General features: G+C 47.8%; 1 protein-coding gene across 1 annotated transcript in view; it reads left to right on the plus strand.

Moving 5' to 3' along the window:
• The window catches only part of dpf1 (double PHD fingers 1), a 27,408-nt gene extending 18,119 nt beyond the window's left edge, over positions 1-9,289 (plus strand). Inside the window, 5 exon segments of the mRNA XM_062561628.1 lie at positions 3,836-3,842; positions 5,479-5,598; positions 7,795-7,907; positions 8,290-8,371; positions 9,153-9,289. Coding sequence (XP_062417612.1) covers positions 3,836-3,842; positions 5,479-5,598; positions 7,795-7,907; positions 8,290-8,371; positions 9,153-9,223 — 393 coding nt within the window. The 3' untranslated portion in view covers positions 9,224-9,289.
• The last annotated feature ends 6,260 nt before the right edge of the window (positions 9,290-15,549 follow it).

Consider the following 15,549-nt stretch of genomic DNA (forward strand, 5'->3'; position numbering starts at 1 on the left):
GCTACTGTAGAGAGGAGGGTAGCAGTTAATGAATCATCTCATCTCTACCGTGACAAAGGAATGTCCACAAATTGACACATAGGCCCGAAACGATTGAGGCCGGGAAGGAAAGAGATTGAGAGACAAAAGGAGAAGAAAAACCGTGGGTTTTTGCTTGCAATGAAATCCCGACCGTTAGCACGAGCAGCGATAGCCGGCGCCGCCATCGCAAACACAAAAGAAATCCGCAGCGCCTCCAGCTCCATCTCCCTGCTTCAGGGTGAACGGATGCGCGCTTTTCACTTTTTCGGGTTCTTTTTTTTTTTTTTTTTGTCCGTTTCACGCGGTCAGCTGGTGTAATTTGACACACGGTGTGTAGCGGACCGCGTGCGGCTGGGCGCCATTCAAACTGTATTTCACAGTCTCCTTCCTAGTCTGTTCTCTCCCTGGAACAAAATAGGATTAATTATTTGCATTTTAACTCTTCATAGACAGGGACACAAGCCGGCGCCGGCTAAGTGGCTCCTTTTTCTAGTGTGTGTGCAAGTGTGAGTGCACACAAATGGGTGTATATTTGTGTCTATTTTGATTTCTTTGAATCCATGATTCATGGGCGAGTCGGTGTGCCTTTGCGTGCGCGTCTATTCGCTAACTGTGCACCTGACTGCAGAGCCTGACGTGCTATGTGTGTGTGTGTGTGTGTGTCTCTGTTCCTACTGGTCAGTGTGATTACAAAGCAGCCGTAGATCAAGTTTTATTATGCACCAAAACTCCCTCTGTCCTCTTTACTTTGCAATGTCATCTCTGCACACACACACACACACACAAATGCATGCATCCAGACCCACAATGCACTGGGAGTTACGCAACCTGCTGACTGGACATGAGTGAAAGTAGTACTTGTGTGTGTGTGTGAGAGAGGGTGAGGGGTGGGGTGGGTTTGGAGGGTGCAGGCATGGAAAAGGAGCAGAAATGGGGAGGGAAACGAGAGCATAGCACTGGTGCAGGCATTAGTCTGACAACAGATGGATTGCAGGAAAGAGTTCCAATTTCCTCTTTGAGAGTAAGGCAGAGGGAAGAAAGAAATAGACGGATTCGGAATAAGGGAAAGGGAAGCGACGAGATGAAGCACAATGAGGCGCAGAGAAGAGATCGAATCAGAGGCAGAGAGAGCAACAGCAATAATGAGAGAGCATGAAAGTGCAAAGAGGAAGAGGATGGGTGCAAGAGTGAGACGATGAAGATAGGAGGAGAGAGAGAGAGAGAGAGAGAGAGAGGAAGGAAGGCGGTGACTTTTCATCTGTGACTGACAGTTTCCATCTGACTGCATCATTGCCTCCTTGTCTGCAAAAAAAAAAAAAAAACTGAAGATGTCTCCTTGAGCATTTGGGCTTTTGTGTCTGTGTGAATCGACATGTATATTTATTTTGGTTTATCCTTTGTCTCCTCTGGTTTCCAATTTTTGTAACTACAATATGTGTGTGTGTGTGTGTGTTTGTGTGGCAGCACGAGGTCACGTGGCCTCTCATTCATCATGCTAAAGGGAGCAAGTGGGGGATGGATGGGACTGAAACTGGACGGCAAAAGTTATTATGCAAAGGCTCGGTTGTAAATCTCTTAAGTGTGTGTGTGTGTGTGTGTGTGCGCTCTACTGTACATGGAAGTGTTTTTTTCCTCTGTGTGTGTGTGTGTGTGTGTGCGTGCGCTACTCCAGAGAGGCTCTCCTCATTAAGCAGCCAGGCGACAGGAGTGCAGAGTGTGTGTTTTCACACACCGCTGCTCCGATACAACGAGAGACCCTTCTTTTTTTTTACCTGCATTTCCTTCTCTCCTCTTTGTGCCTCCTCATCTTCCTCCTCCTCCTCTTCTTCCCTCTCTATTTTTTTCTCTTCCCCCCTTGAAATCTTGAAATCCTTCCCTGCCTCCTCCTCTTTCTCTTCTTCCTCCACCTGTGAGCCTCCTCCTCCTCCTCCTCCTCCTCCTCCTTCCTCACGTGTGCAACTGCAGTGGCGGCGTGTTTGTTGCCTTCGGTAATTGTGTAGAGCGGATACACTCTGAAAGTGAAAAACGCTGACACTTTAGCCTTGCCTCGGCCTTGATAAATCAAGTTTTGTATTTTCCTTCGCCACGGCGGTAGCCACGGCAACTTGTGATCCTTTTGTTAATGGCTGAGGATAATTTTTTTTGGTGTATTGTTGCAACAGAATAGAACAGAGATGGAGAAGTGGAAAAGGAACGCTCCCTCACCTCAATGAGTTCAAGCCGAAGCGATGCAAAGGGTTGATGGAGCAGGCAAGGGAAGACATTTTAAAAGTGAGAAAAGTCAACAGGTAGGCCGGTTTGTGTGTGTGTGTGTGTGTGTGTGTGTGTGTGTGTGTGTGTGTGTGCCAGAGTTCATTTCTTTCGAATGGAGGTGATGAGGCCTCCACGGCGGCCAGAGTGTCGACCAGCCAGAGTCGCTGCTATTGACTCCAGGTCAAAAGGGAGAAGGAGGCGAGAGAAGAAGAAGAGGAGGAGGATGAGGACGATGAGGAGCGGTTTGAAAGGGAGTAACTTGAACAATAGCAGGATGAGGACGGTGGTCAGGTCACGACCTTCTCAACAGTTTGTTTCTCCTTTTGTTAATCTTCCAATAAATGTTCTCTTTCTTTTCTCTTAAAATTCTCTGCTTGATGGAAGAAAAAAAAAATCTGGGGTGCAAAAACAGATTGAACATCCAATAAAATCGTTATGCTTCTGATTTTTTTTTTACATTTGAAAACAAAAGGAATCTCATTTTGCCCCAAAACATGAATTTTTGCCATGTTTAAAAAAATGAAACAAGAATTGCCTCATCAAATCCCCGAAAATACAAATAACATACGAAACTATAGTGAAACATGTGAGCACAGACCATTATTTTGCTGAAAGAGAATTCTGGAAAAAAAAGAACAGGGCAAGAGACGGTTCAGAGAGCGAAATAACGAAGGAGCAGCACGGGAGAGAAAATGAGACTGGGGAGGGGGGGGGGGAATGATAAGCAGAGAGGGAGAAAAGATGGGGAAGGGTGTTTGTGGGGATGAGGGAGGGAGAGAGGGGGGGGTAAGGAGCATTTGAGGATTCATCTCTTGCTGGATAATTCCCTGGAGGATCTCTCTCCAACACTTGAAAGCTGTGAAGTGTGCGGTTCTGCTCATACTCCTCCTGGTAATTGGAAGAGGAGAGGAGGGGAAGGAGGGAGGGGAGGGGGAGGGGGAGGCAGAGAGGGGAGGGTCAGGTAAAGAAGCTGTGGAGGCAAGAAAACGTGCAAAAGGGGAAGGAGAAGGAGAGGGAAAGGAGGTAAAACTAACAACAGGGTTAGAAGGAAGAAGGACACGGAACCTTTTTTCTTCTCTTTTATTTTTGCTCATTATCTCGCTCCACGGCGATGGCGTGTCTGTGGTTGCAGGCGTTTAATCATTGATGGAGTCTCTTTGCCTCCATGCAGGCGGGCCGGTGGGCAGCCCCGGCTCACTCACATGCGTCAGGACCTGCTGATTCACTCTCTGGGGCCTTTAAGCACGCGCACACACACACACACACACACGCGTGCATGCACGACTACAAAGGCAAACGGGGATACGCACGGGCTCGGGTGAAATGCAGCCGTGGGTGCGTGTGGCTTTCCACGCGTGTGCCCGTCTAGTTTGTCCCAACGGGAATTGCGAGGCCCGAATAAAAGCAGCGAAGATAAAAAGCAATTTATTTGACCAGAGCGCGTTTGCTTTGGCTTCGGGTGGGAGGGAGGGGTGGGGGGGGGGGGGGGGGGGGGCTTCACGGTATACGTCCTTCTGCCAGAATCACGAAACATCTTGCGGTGTTGTTCTTACCGTGAAAGACATTCGGTGCGTACGTTAATGTCCAATATTCCAAAAGTGACGACTTTTGCGATTCCCCATCAGACGCAGTTCTATTTTCTAAACTAAACACATTACAAATCGGGCCTCAGATGCACACGTTTTTTTGGAGGTAATGTCGCATTAGCATTTCACCAATTCCACCTGCAATGTGTCCCGCTGCTACTCTTATAGAGAGTATAATAATGACAATAACTGACTTTTTGATGATTTTTAAATAAAATGGGGAACAAATTGGCCGGGACCTGTTTTCCCGACCCAGCACACCGGCCTCCAGGTGTGTCCCCTTTTCTCTGAAAAACACTCGGCGCCAGCAAGATGTCGTCTTAAAACAGGAAAAAGGAGATTGCTGAGAATGAGGATCGGATTTGCACATTGCGAGTCTCGAAAGACGAACCACGGGGCCCATTGTTTCATAGCAGGCGTCCTCATTATTTCTATGGGTACAGTAATCTCTCCACTGTCATCACAGTGCACGTCCCAGCAGTGGAGTCCTATGCAATGGAGTGGAGTCCTATGCAGTGGAGTCCTATGCAGTGGAGTCCTATGCAGTGGAGTCCTATGCAGTGGAGTCCTATGCAGCCCCTCGCTGGTCTTGTGCTCTTTTTGCATGTAGCGGGTTGCAGCTCTTCTTTTCTCCTCCCCTGCCTGTCAACCTGATCACACGGTTTTCATTATTATTGTATTTCTCCCAGATATCTCGCTCACTCCTCCTTCTCTTTTCACCCCCCCCCCCCCCCTCAACCCCCCTTCTGGCTAAACCAGCTCCGCCCTGGTATGGATGGATTAAATGACCTCTCCCTGTCTCACACATGCACAAAGTAGCACCTGCAGCTCTGTCTGCTTCTGCCTTTTTCCTTTTGCCTCTCTGCAGAGGGAATGTCTTCCTGTGTGTGTGTGTGTGTGCGTGTGTGTGTGTGTGTGTGCGCGTGCGTTAGCGTGGACCTGCGTAATCCACTCCGTTGTACTCACCGCCGCTCGGTGAGTCATTGGAGCCGTCGAGTGCGTGCAAAGCGCACGGACAAACTAGTCTGCAGCGGTGGTGTGGTTCCTTCCATTAAAGGGATTACGCAATCAACGGCAGTCAGAACAACAGACAGGGAGGCCGAGAGAGGGATGGAACGCACGCACACACACACACACACACACACACGTATGTACGAACACTCGGGCTTGTTAATAATCATTACGTGGAGCACTTGCCTCCCTAGGTCTGTCCTGGGAAACACACACACACACACACACACACACACATCCTTCCTCAGTTCCTCTTCCTCCCCTGAAAATATTAACCAGGGTTGTGCTTCCAGCAGGGGTCCCTCTCAGGGCCTCCCCCCCCCCTGTCGGTTGGGTGAGGCCCCGCCTCCGGCTGCGGCCTTGAACCGGCGCTTGTTTTTTTTGTAACAAAAGCAAACAGATGTGTGTGTGTGTGGGGGGGGGGGGGGGGGGGTAGCGAGGGGGCGCACAGAGCTCTGGGCCCAGCTGGGTTGGACTTCCAGCCACTGATCTCTCCTCCTCTTCCTCCTTTGTTTTTACATCTCCACATTTTAGTAAGCGTAACTCTTTCCTGACCTCCCCCCCACCCTCCCCCCTTTCCCCCCCCCCTCTTTTCTCTCCCCCCCAGCCAAGAAAGCGGCGGACGGCTCGGTGATCGCCAACGGCTACTGCGACTTCTGCCTCGGGGGCTCCAAGAAGACCGGCTGTCCCGAGGACCTGATCTCCTGTGCGGACTGCGGGCGCTCAGGTAGGGCACCGCTGAAGGGGATGATTGGCAGGAGGAAGGCGGTCCTCTGTTGATGCGTTTCCCAATTTGACCAGCTCACAGTTCGCATTTGCAACACACAAAGAGATGCAAGTTACGCTTAAACGGATGGACCATACCAGTGTTTGTTTTTGTTTGTTTTTTGTTTTAGCCCATCTGCTACAAGTCATGTACAGTCTCATCAATAGACATTTGCCTGTTATGTTTTGGATTTGTTTGAGGTATTTTCTCACCTTCCAGGCAGCTGTTGGTTTACAGTTTTCACTCCAATTTAAAAATGTATTTGCAGAGACTTGAACCCTGGTTTCTCAAAAATGACATTCTGCTTTTGGACTAGTTCACAAATTCACTAATGCTAATAATGTAGCATCATTACACATTATCTGTTGTACGTTACTTTGGGGATTTGTGTTCCTCACAGGCCACCGTACATACAAAATTAAATCGATTCCTGCGTTTTTTTCTGTGTCGCTGGCGTTGCAATGCTTTTAAGTTGCGGGTTTATTTGATCACCATTAACACAAAAGCGTGTTCTCTGCAAGTTCATTTCATTTCTGAATGAGGGAAACGCTTTGCGGCCTCAAAGGTAGAAAACACATTAAAACTTCGTTAACAATATGACATGCTTGGAAAAACAGTGGCTATAATGTAAAATGTGCTAAAAAAAAAAATCTTCTCTGCGCGAAGAGTTTCTTGTTGGTGTAACAGTGGCAGGAATTTAAATGAGCTTCAAACCATTATTTTAAAAGCATCAACACCTGATAATAAAGTGCTATTCGTTATACAATATACTCCATTCATCCGAAGTGATTACAGCAGACAGGGTTTTGCATTTTGTAAAGTTTTGTGGAATACCACAAACATCAAAAAGATAAAACACATGGGATGCAATCCATCTCTGAATATATATATATATATATATATATTTATATATATATACATATACACATATATATATGCAATTAATATGATGAAAAGAGTGCAGAAGTGCATCACCACTACGGCACTTATCTTGTGTTCTTAAACAAAGGTTGGCATTAGAATTTTTTGACGGATCCCGTGAAGCTTGGTGTGACCTCTCCCGTCTAACCACCACAACAACAACAACAACAACAACAAAACATCTGAGTGTTGTGTGCTGCATTCCTTTCAATCCCGGCGTCTTGTGCAACAACCTCCCTTTTTGTGATTTGAACCGTTGTCTATTTCTTTTCTTTTTTTGAGGCCCTGTGCCTCGGGGGGGGGGGGGGGGGGGATCTCCTTTAGTGTGTATTGTGGTTGTGAACGGTGAATCTTATCAGAGTAGAGGTCAAGAATGATTTTTTTTTTCCTCCGAAAAATCTCATTGTGTTATTATTTCCCCATTATAAATCCCTTTGTTTTGTGGGATTTGCTTGTTTATTTGTATACATGCAGAGAATGCAGTGTATATGGTGAAGAATCTGTCAACTTATTACTTGATTGCATGTACTGTAATTCATACTTTTCTCAAGCTGTTTTTTTTTTTTTTTCATCTGAAAAAATAAAACAAGCCGAACTGAAAGGATTTACGTGATTTGTAGTGAATGGGCTGCAGCGTGCGAAACATTGGTATGGTCCACTTCTCTGTAGAACCACGCACAAAGAAGACACACCAGGGTGACATAACCATGTTTCTATTGTCCTGATCATGTGACAGGAAGCACCAGCAGAATAAAGAACACATATTCTACAGAGGTGGCATTAGAGAGGATTTGTTTTTTTTCTGGATTCTTTTTCCACTTTCATTGAAATGACAACATGATTATTTTCAATCAAAAGTAAGCCCGTGGGAATCTGAGGGTATATTTTCAGAGATGAAAAAAAGATGAAAATAGGTAAATACAGTGGAAAACCAAGTGCTGTCCAAAATATTCTTTCAGCCATCCGGAAGAAAAGCTCAGCAGATGTGTTCACATCTGCACCACAGCGCCGCCCCCCCCCCCCCCCCCCCCCCCCGTTGAATATCGATAACATCACACATATCACAACAATCTGCCGCATAGATAGAAAAGGTAGATGATGGATGACTGTCCTCGAAATACAGAAAGCGATGGTGAAAAACGTTGTGTGGGTGTGTGCGTGCGTGTGCGTGCGTGTGTGTGCGTGTGTGTGCGTGTGTGTGCGTGTGTGTGTGTGTGTGTGTGTGTGCGCACTCAGGCCACCCGTCCTGTCTGCAGTTCACAGTGAACATGACGGCTGCGGTGAGGACTTATCGCTGGCAGTGCATCGAGTGCAAGTCCTGCAGCCTGTGCGGCACCTCTGAGAACGACGTAGGTTCTCACTTCATACACACACGACAACTCTGAACACATATGTGGCTGCACACACACACACACACACACACACACACACACACACAACCTTTTAATCTACTTCTTGAATCTGGGTTTACTTGAATGAAGACTTAATAACATGACATTTTGACACACCGACACGCAGACGATGAAGTCGCACTGCATTCGTTGGGATGAGAGAGGAAGGAACGACTCCTGCCAAAATAAAAGTCTGCATACACTTTCAAGTCGATCATTTATTAGTTTATTAGAATGCAACTGAACATGTTCAAGTACTACTGCACCTTCACCTCCTGCTCCTCTCAAATCCCGCATAACGACGTGTGCCTCCTGTGTGAATACCCCCCTGTGCTTCCAGGACCAGCTGCTGTTCTGTGACGACTGTGACCGAGGCTACCACATGTACTGTCTGAGCCCCCCCATGTCCGAACCGCCAGAGGGTACGTACGCACGCACGCACGCACCTGGACGTTCTGTTTGTACGGGATTGTGCGACGGCGTGCAGTGTGTCAGAATGTAACCCACGCGCGTCCCCCCCCCCCCCTCCCCCCCCCCAAGGTGGGGCCATGGTCGCGGGAACGTCCCCTCAAATCAAAGCCGTCCGCCTCTCCCACGCGGACAAGATGGCTCCTTCGGGATGTTTGATGGCGTCGTTGTCATGGAGATGAGTAGTAGCAGGGAGCGAGATAATCCGTTTCCATGGCGAGGGTGTCACTTGGCTGAACATACAGTAGCAGTGGCACTTGTGTTCAACACTCACTAACGGTGTCACGCTCTGCCCCCGCACGCAGCGCTCTCCATCTACAGGAAGGGCTTTTTAAACTCGGTTCTTTTGGGTTTAGAGAGAGGGAGAGAGAGAGGGGGGTGTGAGGGGGGGGCTGGGGGGGACCCGACGGAGCTCTCCCGTACGTCGTGGCATCTTTAGCCGTCGTACGGCAGGGTCTGTTTGTGACGTTTAATTAATGTCACAAATCCCCCGCTGCTCCAATCCCAACCAAACGAGTTGTCAGAATACCCCCCCCCACCCCCCCCCCCCCCCCCCAGCCACGATCCACAGGCGCAGCGTGTGGTGTTCTAACATGCGGCTTTAATTTACAGTATTACTTAACACTCTGTCTAAAATGAGGGATTAATCCACAAGGCTTCACAATAGCAGTGATTGAACTTCCCGTGTGTGTGTGTGTGTGTGTGTGTGTGTCTGTGTGTGTGTGTTTTGCACAGGGAGCTGGAGTTGTCATCTGTGTCTGAGACACTTGAAGGAGAAGGCCTCAGCCTACATCACCCTCACTTAATCCGCGGAGCAGCGCCTCATCCTCTCGGCCCTCCACCCTTCCTTCGTTCCTCAGCTGAACCCCCCCCCCCCCCCTTCCTCCTCCCCCCCCTCCTTTCCTCCTCTGATCTATTCCTCCGGAATCCGTCTCGGTGACCTCCGACCCGACGGAGCTCACAGCACCCTCGGCGCAGCGACCTTTCCTGAACGCCTCTCCAGCCGCAAAACCCACCTCCGTCCTTTTTTGGGAGGTTTCGCATCGACCTCCGCCCCTAAAGCTTGAGCCGAACGCCTCCACCCTGCCCCCCCCCCCCCCCCCCCCTTTACTGGACACGGAATCCATCAGCCGGCAATGTGTTTGCCGGCGAGACACTCCGGCCTGCCAAGAGTACTTCAGGGGTGCACTGCTCCACAAGAGCCCTCTGAAGGGCCCTCAGAAGAGCCCTAATGATCCTCAGCTGCAACTCGGTCAAGTGGCGAGTGAGAAGGAGTAAGACGGGTTTGGAAGACCACGGAGCCGTGGGTTTCTGTGAAATGTACACCTAACCAAAAAATGAATCCCCCCACACACACACACACATTCCTGTACAGAGCCGAGACGTTGGACTCTGCTCCGCTGGCCCTTTCAAAAAGAGGGAGCAAATTGTACAGAATTCAGACTGATTCTCGGTCCCACCCCCCTCCCCCGCCACACACACACACACCACCCCCCCCCACCCCCCCACTGAGACGCAACAATGAGCCAGGAGCTCAGTGCATCTCGGACCTCGCCGCCTCCTCTCTCCTTGCATGGGGACCCCGACAGATGAACGCGGCGGATCCTTCTCCAATCAGCCGGTCGGTGTATTTAAAAATGACAACTTTAGCTCACGGGTCGTCGACCTGAACTTGAACCTATGAAGCCAGCGTGGGACTGGAACACTGCTCGTGCTTGGTGTGTGTTACCTGTGTGTTAAAGAATGTAGGATTGACGTGTGGACAATGCAGAACTTTCTCTGGCCCAATCTGAGGCCTAAAAAAACCAACATATTTTTTATGATTCCTTTTTTTTATTTCATTTTTTTGTTGTTGTTTCTTCCCATTTGCATGTTGTTATTTGAATTGTTTGTAAAGACTTTTATTCAAAAATGGAAAGGAAAGCACACTTAATTCGCAATAATGTGTTTATGATATGAACTTTTTTGGGCCAAACTGGGTGTGTTTTAAACTGCGTGCGTCGCTTGTGTGTCTGTTTCTGTGTGAGTTCAGCGCAGCGCGGGTTTGAGTGGCACAAAGGTGACGCGAATGTCCACATCCACCTGTCCAAAGCCACCTGTCCACATCCACCTGTCCAAAGCCACGCGGCTCAAGTCCTACTGAAGCCCGCTGCAGTCCTCAATGTGTTGGATACGTAGTTTTGACCTTTTTTGGGGCGATTAATGCGACACTCAACAGTGTAAAAGAAAAAAGCCCCGCACATGACCCCCCCCCACCCCCCCATGGCAAAACAGCTCGTCACTCTCCGCCCTTTTGGTTTTTGCACCCGTAAATCAAACGAGATTTGATCCGCAGGTGCCGGTGGGTTGACAGAGCTGCTTCCTGTTGTAATGCTAAGCTACGCTAACTTCTTAGATAGATAACACCACCACACGCAGACTACGTCAGCAAAGAGGCAAAGCTTTTTGTTACCGGCTCAACGCGGTTTTTGGATGACGGGTCCCTCTGAAGCAACGTTTCCATGTTTTGTAGTCTCGACGACTCGGAGAGCGAACGGATGTGGCGTTGTTTAGCATCGACGTGATTCACCTTTGTGTCCCGCAAAAAAAACGTGAGCTCCGGATAGTGCGACTCGGCGAGAGGCGCCGGGGGGGCCAAGAAGCTTCTGCTGTGCACGTCCTGCGTCCCGAGAGGCGAGACCGGGGGTCGATCCGCTCCAGCTTTTCACTGGGAAACATTTTAACCCGAAGGCTCATTGTGTCATCATCAACCAGTTGAACTTCAAGGGGCACGGAGAGCTGAAGGTGAAAGTTCTGTATCAGGAGGGGATCCGGAATGCGTCCATCCCACGATGTGTGAGCTTTACGTTGGGAGACCATAGCTGTAAATAGGGGGGGGGAGGGGGGGGGGGGGTTGAGTTCAGGGCAACAAATTGCCATTTCATACGAAAAATTTCATATTCTTGTGCAGGTGAAAGCACGGTGGTTTTCAGTCATTTTTCCTTTAGATATATATTTTGTTATAAAGCTGCAGACTGGCGGGATCAGATGGCGAGAATGTACCTCCGCTGTAACCGTGTTTGCCATCTGATACTGAAAAGACATTAGGTGCAAATAACTGTGCGACTCCTCGATTCGACGTGACGCCGCTGATGCATGAATGACAACCTGAAATGTTTCCTATTTGAATATTGTCAGTATTTTTATTTTTTTTAAAGGACGATGAGAAATCACCTTAAACTCCTTCTCGTCTCCCCCGTTGGTCTCTGTGTGTTTGGTTTTGTAATCTTGCTTCTTCTCACATTTTGCACAGCGTGGCTGCACTGCTTCCCAAGTGTGTTCATGCCTCTGGGTGTGTGCGCGCAACTGCGTGTGTGTGTCTGTGTGTGTGTGTGTGTGTATTACCACTTTAATGGAAGGTCAGAGAAGAGCAAACCGAACCAAAATAGTGAGTTATTATTATTTTTCAGCGGAACCACTCGCATGGCGAAGCACTGCTAGACGATTCGAGGGCTGAGTACCAAAAAAACAACAACAGCAGCGTACTTGAGTGGTCACGTTTCCCAAAAGTCACATGGGCAAAGGAGAATTGTGTTCTGTTTCATTTCAGTTTGTGTTGTGCGTTTCCATCATTCAGTCACACCAACAGTTTGAGGTGTGTCCGAGGAGGGATCCGACGATGACGAGGGCGACTGAGGGAGCCTTCTCCCGCCACTCAACGAGAGAAGCTCGGTGGCGCCGGTCGACGGCGAGGGGGCGGGGCCGCCGTGCTGGGGTTCTGGGAGATTGGGGGTCAGCGTGGTTATTTGTACAAATGGGATGAACCAAGGTGGTGGCGATGGTGCTGATGATGGGGGCCTCCAGGGCCTCAAGTTGATGCCCCCCCCCGTTGTTGGACGCTGGTGTAAAATTGTCGTTCCGTGATCTTGCTCGCACTTTCATTCGTTTTTTTGTTTTTTCCCCCAAAAAATAGGAAACCAATTGTGAGGACGTGTGTGTGAGAGCGAGTGAACTGTTTCTTTTTTTTTTAAATCTTTGAATTTTTTCCAACGTGAACGCTGGATAGTTTGTTCATTTGTATTTTTTACCTTGAGAGGAAGATGAAATCTTCTGGGACATTTTTTACCCCCCCCACCCCCCCGGCATCACTGCTGTCAGTCATTGTCTGTGAATTCATCCGACTTTATCAATTATCCCAGTTTTGTCTCTCTTCCCTTGGCTCTTTGTTTTTCCATTAAAAAGATGAGACTGAACAATGACCTCGACCTGTGTGTTGTTGTCATTGTGTAGCGCGTGTGCGTGTTGTGATATGAATCACTGAATGCTTGTGTGTTTTTGGGGCAGTTTGTGTGGTTGTCTGTGTTGTGTTGTGTGTGTGTGTGTGTGTGTGTGTGTGTGTGTGTATTGCGGCTTACCGGCCTGTATAACTTCCTTCTGTTTTCTTCAGGTAAAGAGGACTTTACACTGTGGATGCGGTGCAACTCGTGCGCTCTGAGCACACCGACACACTTCTCCCCCTTTTCACGGCGCAAGATACAAATCTATCAGAGCCGAGTGTTCAAAGGCTGCAGCTGTGAATAACTAATTATCATTTCCAATTTAAACACATTCACTAGAACTCCTTCTTCATTTTGCAGCGCCCTCCAAAATTATTGCAACCTTTTCAAGAGCTTGAAAAAGGAACAAATTGACTTCAAATTGACAGAAGATTAAGGGGTAGGGGGGAGGGGGGGGGCGGTGTTCGGCTTCAGGAGCTGGCCGCCGAAACTGTGAATGGGGGGGGCAAAAGAACCCTGTTGTCCGCAATTGTTTTGGAAAGAGCACTGCAGAAGAGAATAGTCTTTGCTATTCCGGGCAGGTACCCGGTTTGCTATTTGTGATGTATTCCTGGAGATGAGACATTCATCATGGCTGCTTTGTTGGCCAGACCTGAGCAACAGCAGCAGGGGGAAGTCAAGCTGATCAACAATTCAGTGGTTTTTTTTTTTTTTTCTTCCCAGCTTCCTTCAAGAAGCCATGAAAAAAAAATACCGCCCCCCCCCCCAAAAAAAGCAGTGCACACTTGGTTCCTTGGGGCGATATAGGTATTTTTAACAATACACTCCCCCCCAAAAAACCAATTCCTCCATCCGTCCTTTGGCTGAGCTCCAGCCTTATCCAAAATCCTGCACTACACACCCAAGCCCCCGCCATCCTGTGCACACACAAACGCCAGTGTGCCACACACACACACACGACACGCGTGCACCCGGGTGTGCACTCACATACTGTACAGTAGATGCACACGCACGCACACACTGGAGCCCCCATCTTCTTATGAGCTTCATTACTCTGACCCCAGTCTCCCTTTCATATCTCTGAGGATGTTTGTGCAATGTGCGTGCATGTGTGTGCGTGTGTGTGTGTGTATTTTTCACTCAATACCCAATAGAATATGCATATGTGAATTTATATATTAAGTGTGTCTATGTGTGTCTTAATGTGTGTGTGCAAGGATGTGCATACTGTATGTCAATGTGTGAATACTGTACTATGTTTGTGTGTGTGTGTGTGTCCGTGTCCGTGTGTGACTTCCCAGCCAATTACCACATCTCCCAGACAGACTGAGACTGCCTAGGCATTGCCAGCCAATCAGAGAGGGGCTGCGCACTGCCAGGCCGGAGGTGGTTGCCATGGTAACCAGGAGGCCTGTTTGCATGGTGGCTGATGGAAGAGTGATGGATTACAGTAATGGGATGGAGGGAAGGACGGACAGAGGAAGATAGGGAAGGAGGGAGGAAGAAATAAGGAGGGAGGTTTGGAGAGAGGTGAGGATGGGTAGAAGAGAAAGAAAGCGGGAGATAGAAGGGGGGGGGGGTGAGGCATGGGGAGGTGAGGAGGGGGAGGGAGGCAGTCTCATACATAAAGATATTGGAAATGTATGAATGCATCTGAAATGAAGCGACTTAAAAAGACGAAAAAAGAATGAGAGAAAATGATAAAGGGGCAGTGGGGAAGGAGTGAGGGGGCGGGAGGGGAGGGGGGGGTGATATTGGGAAATGGCGTTGGGGGAGGTGCGGGTGGAACTCTGTCGTATGTGATTGAATTCCTCTCCTTCCCTCTAGATGTCCGTCCATCTGTCCTTGGAGCAGAGGAGAAGCAGCCTCACCTTTCTGCCTCCTCAGCAGCGTGCAGGAGGAACGAAGCACCTCCACAACTCACCTCCAATCTCAACTGTGCTAAAAATCACAGCTGCCTTTTTTCACTGGACCCAATTGATTATTAACCCTCAATGCTTTCTTCTGACTTTATTTAAACTCCACGTGTGAAAGTCACTTCGTAACAGGAATCTAGAAATGATAATGGATGATAATAATTTAATTGACTTTAGACTACATGAATGTATATACAGTATATATATATATATATATATATATATATATATGTATATATACTGTGTATGACTATCTCTTGATTTGCCAAACAATCTTTCAGAGAAAAATGAATGATTGCTCTGAAAGCACAGTTTGACATGCTGTCATTAAAAAGCAGAGTAACGGAGCGCAATACATTTATTTATTCATTATAATGAGGTTTTCCAACCTTAAAGGTTGGAGGTAAAATAACCTCTATGACTTTAAATGACAGGAAGGCATATTAAACAACCACAGTGATGGATTTTAGTGACTTCTTTCATTTTTTCTGTGTGCATTTATGTGTATATATATATATATATATATATATATATATATATATATATATATATATATATATATATACATATACAATTGTTCAGAGCATATTGAAAATTAAATATGCCCGTAATACATTTCAAAACAATACTTACCTGGGGTCATTTATAAATTCCTCAGTTTTTATGGGAAGCACTTTTAAACCTATGGAGACTGAAAAAAAGGTATAATGGGTGAAGATCTTTACCAAACAGAAAAATGAATGTGAATAACAAACCTTTTGTCCAGTAAAAAATCAACAAGCCAATTCACCTGCAACAATAATCTTTACTGTCCACGTAGGAATCGATACAACCACAGAGCTCCCAGGCATTCAACAATCAACGTGGTTAATTAACGGCCTAACGGGCTGATCGATCATGTGACCGGGATCGATGTGAACGGAAGCATGTGGTCTCCTGGAGCGGCTTCGGCCCTCGGGC

The sequence above is a fragment of the Pungitius pungitius genome, chromosome 3 (assembly GCF_949316345.1).
Source record: "Pungitius pungitius chromosome 3, fPunPun2.1, whole genome shotgun sequence".
In the NCBI taxonomy this organism is placed as follows: domain Eukaryota; kingdom Metazoa; phylum Chordata; class Actinopteri; order Perciformes; family Gasterosteidae; genus Pungitius; species Pungitius pungitius.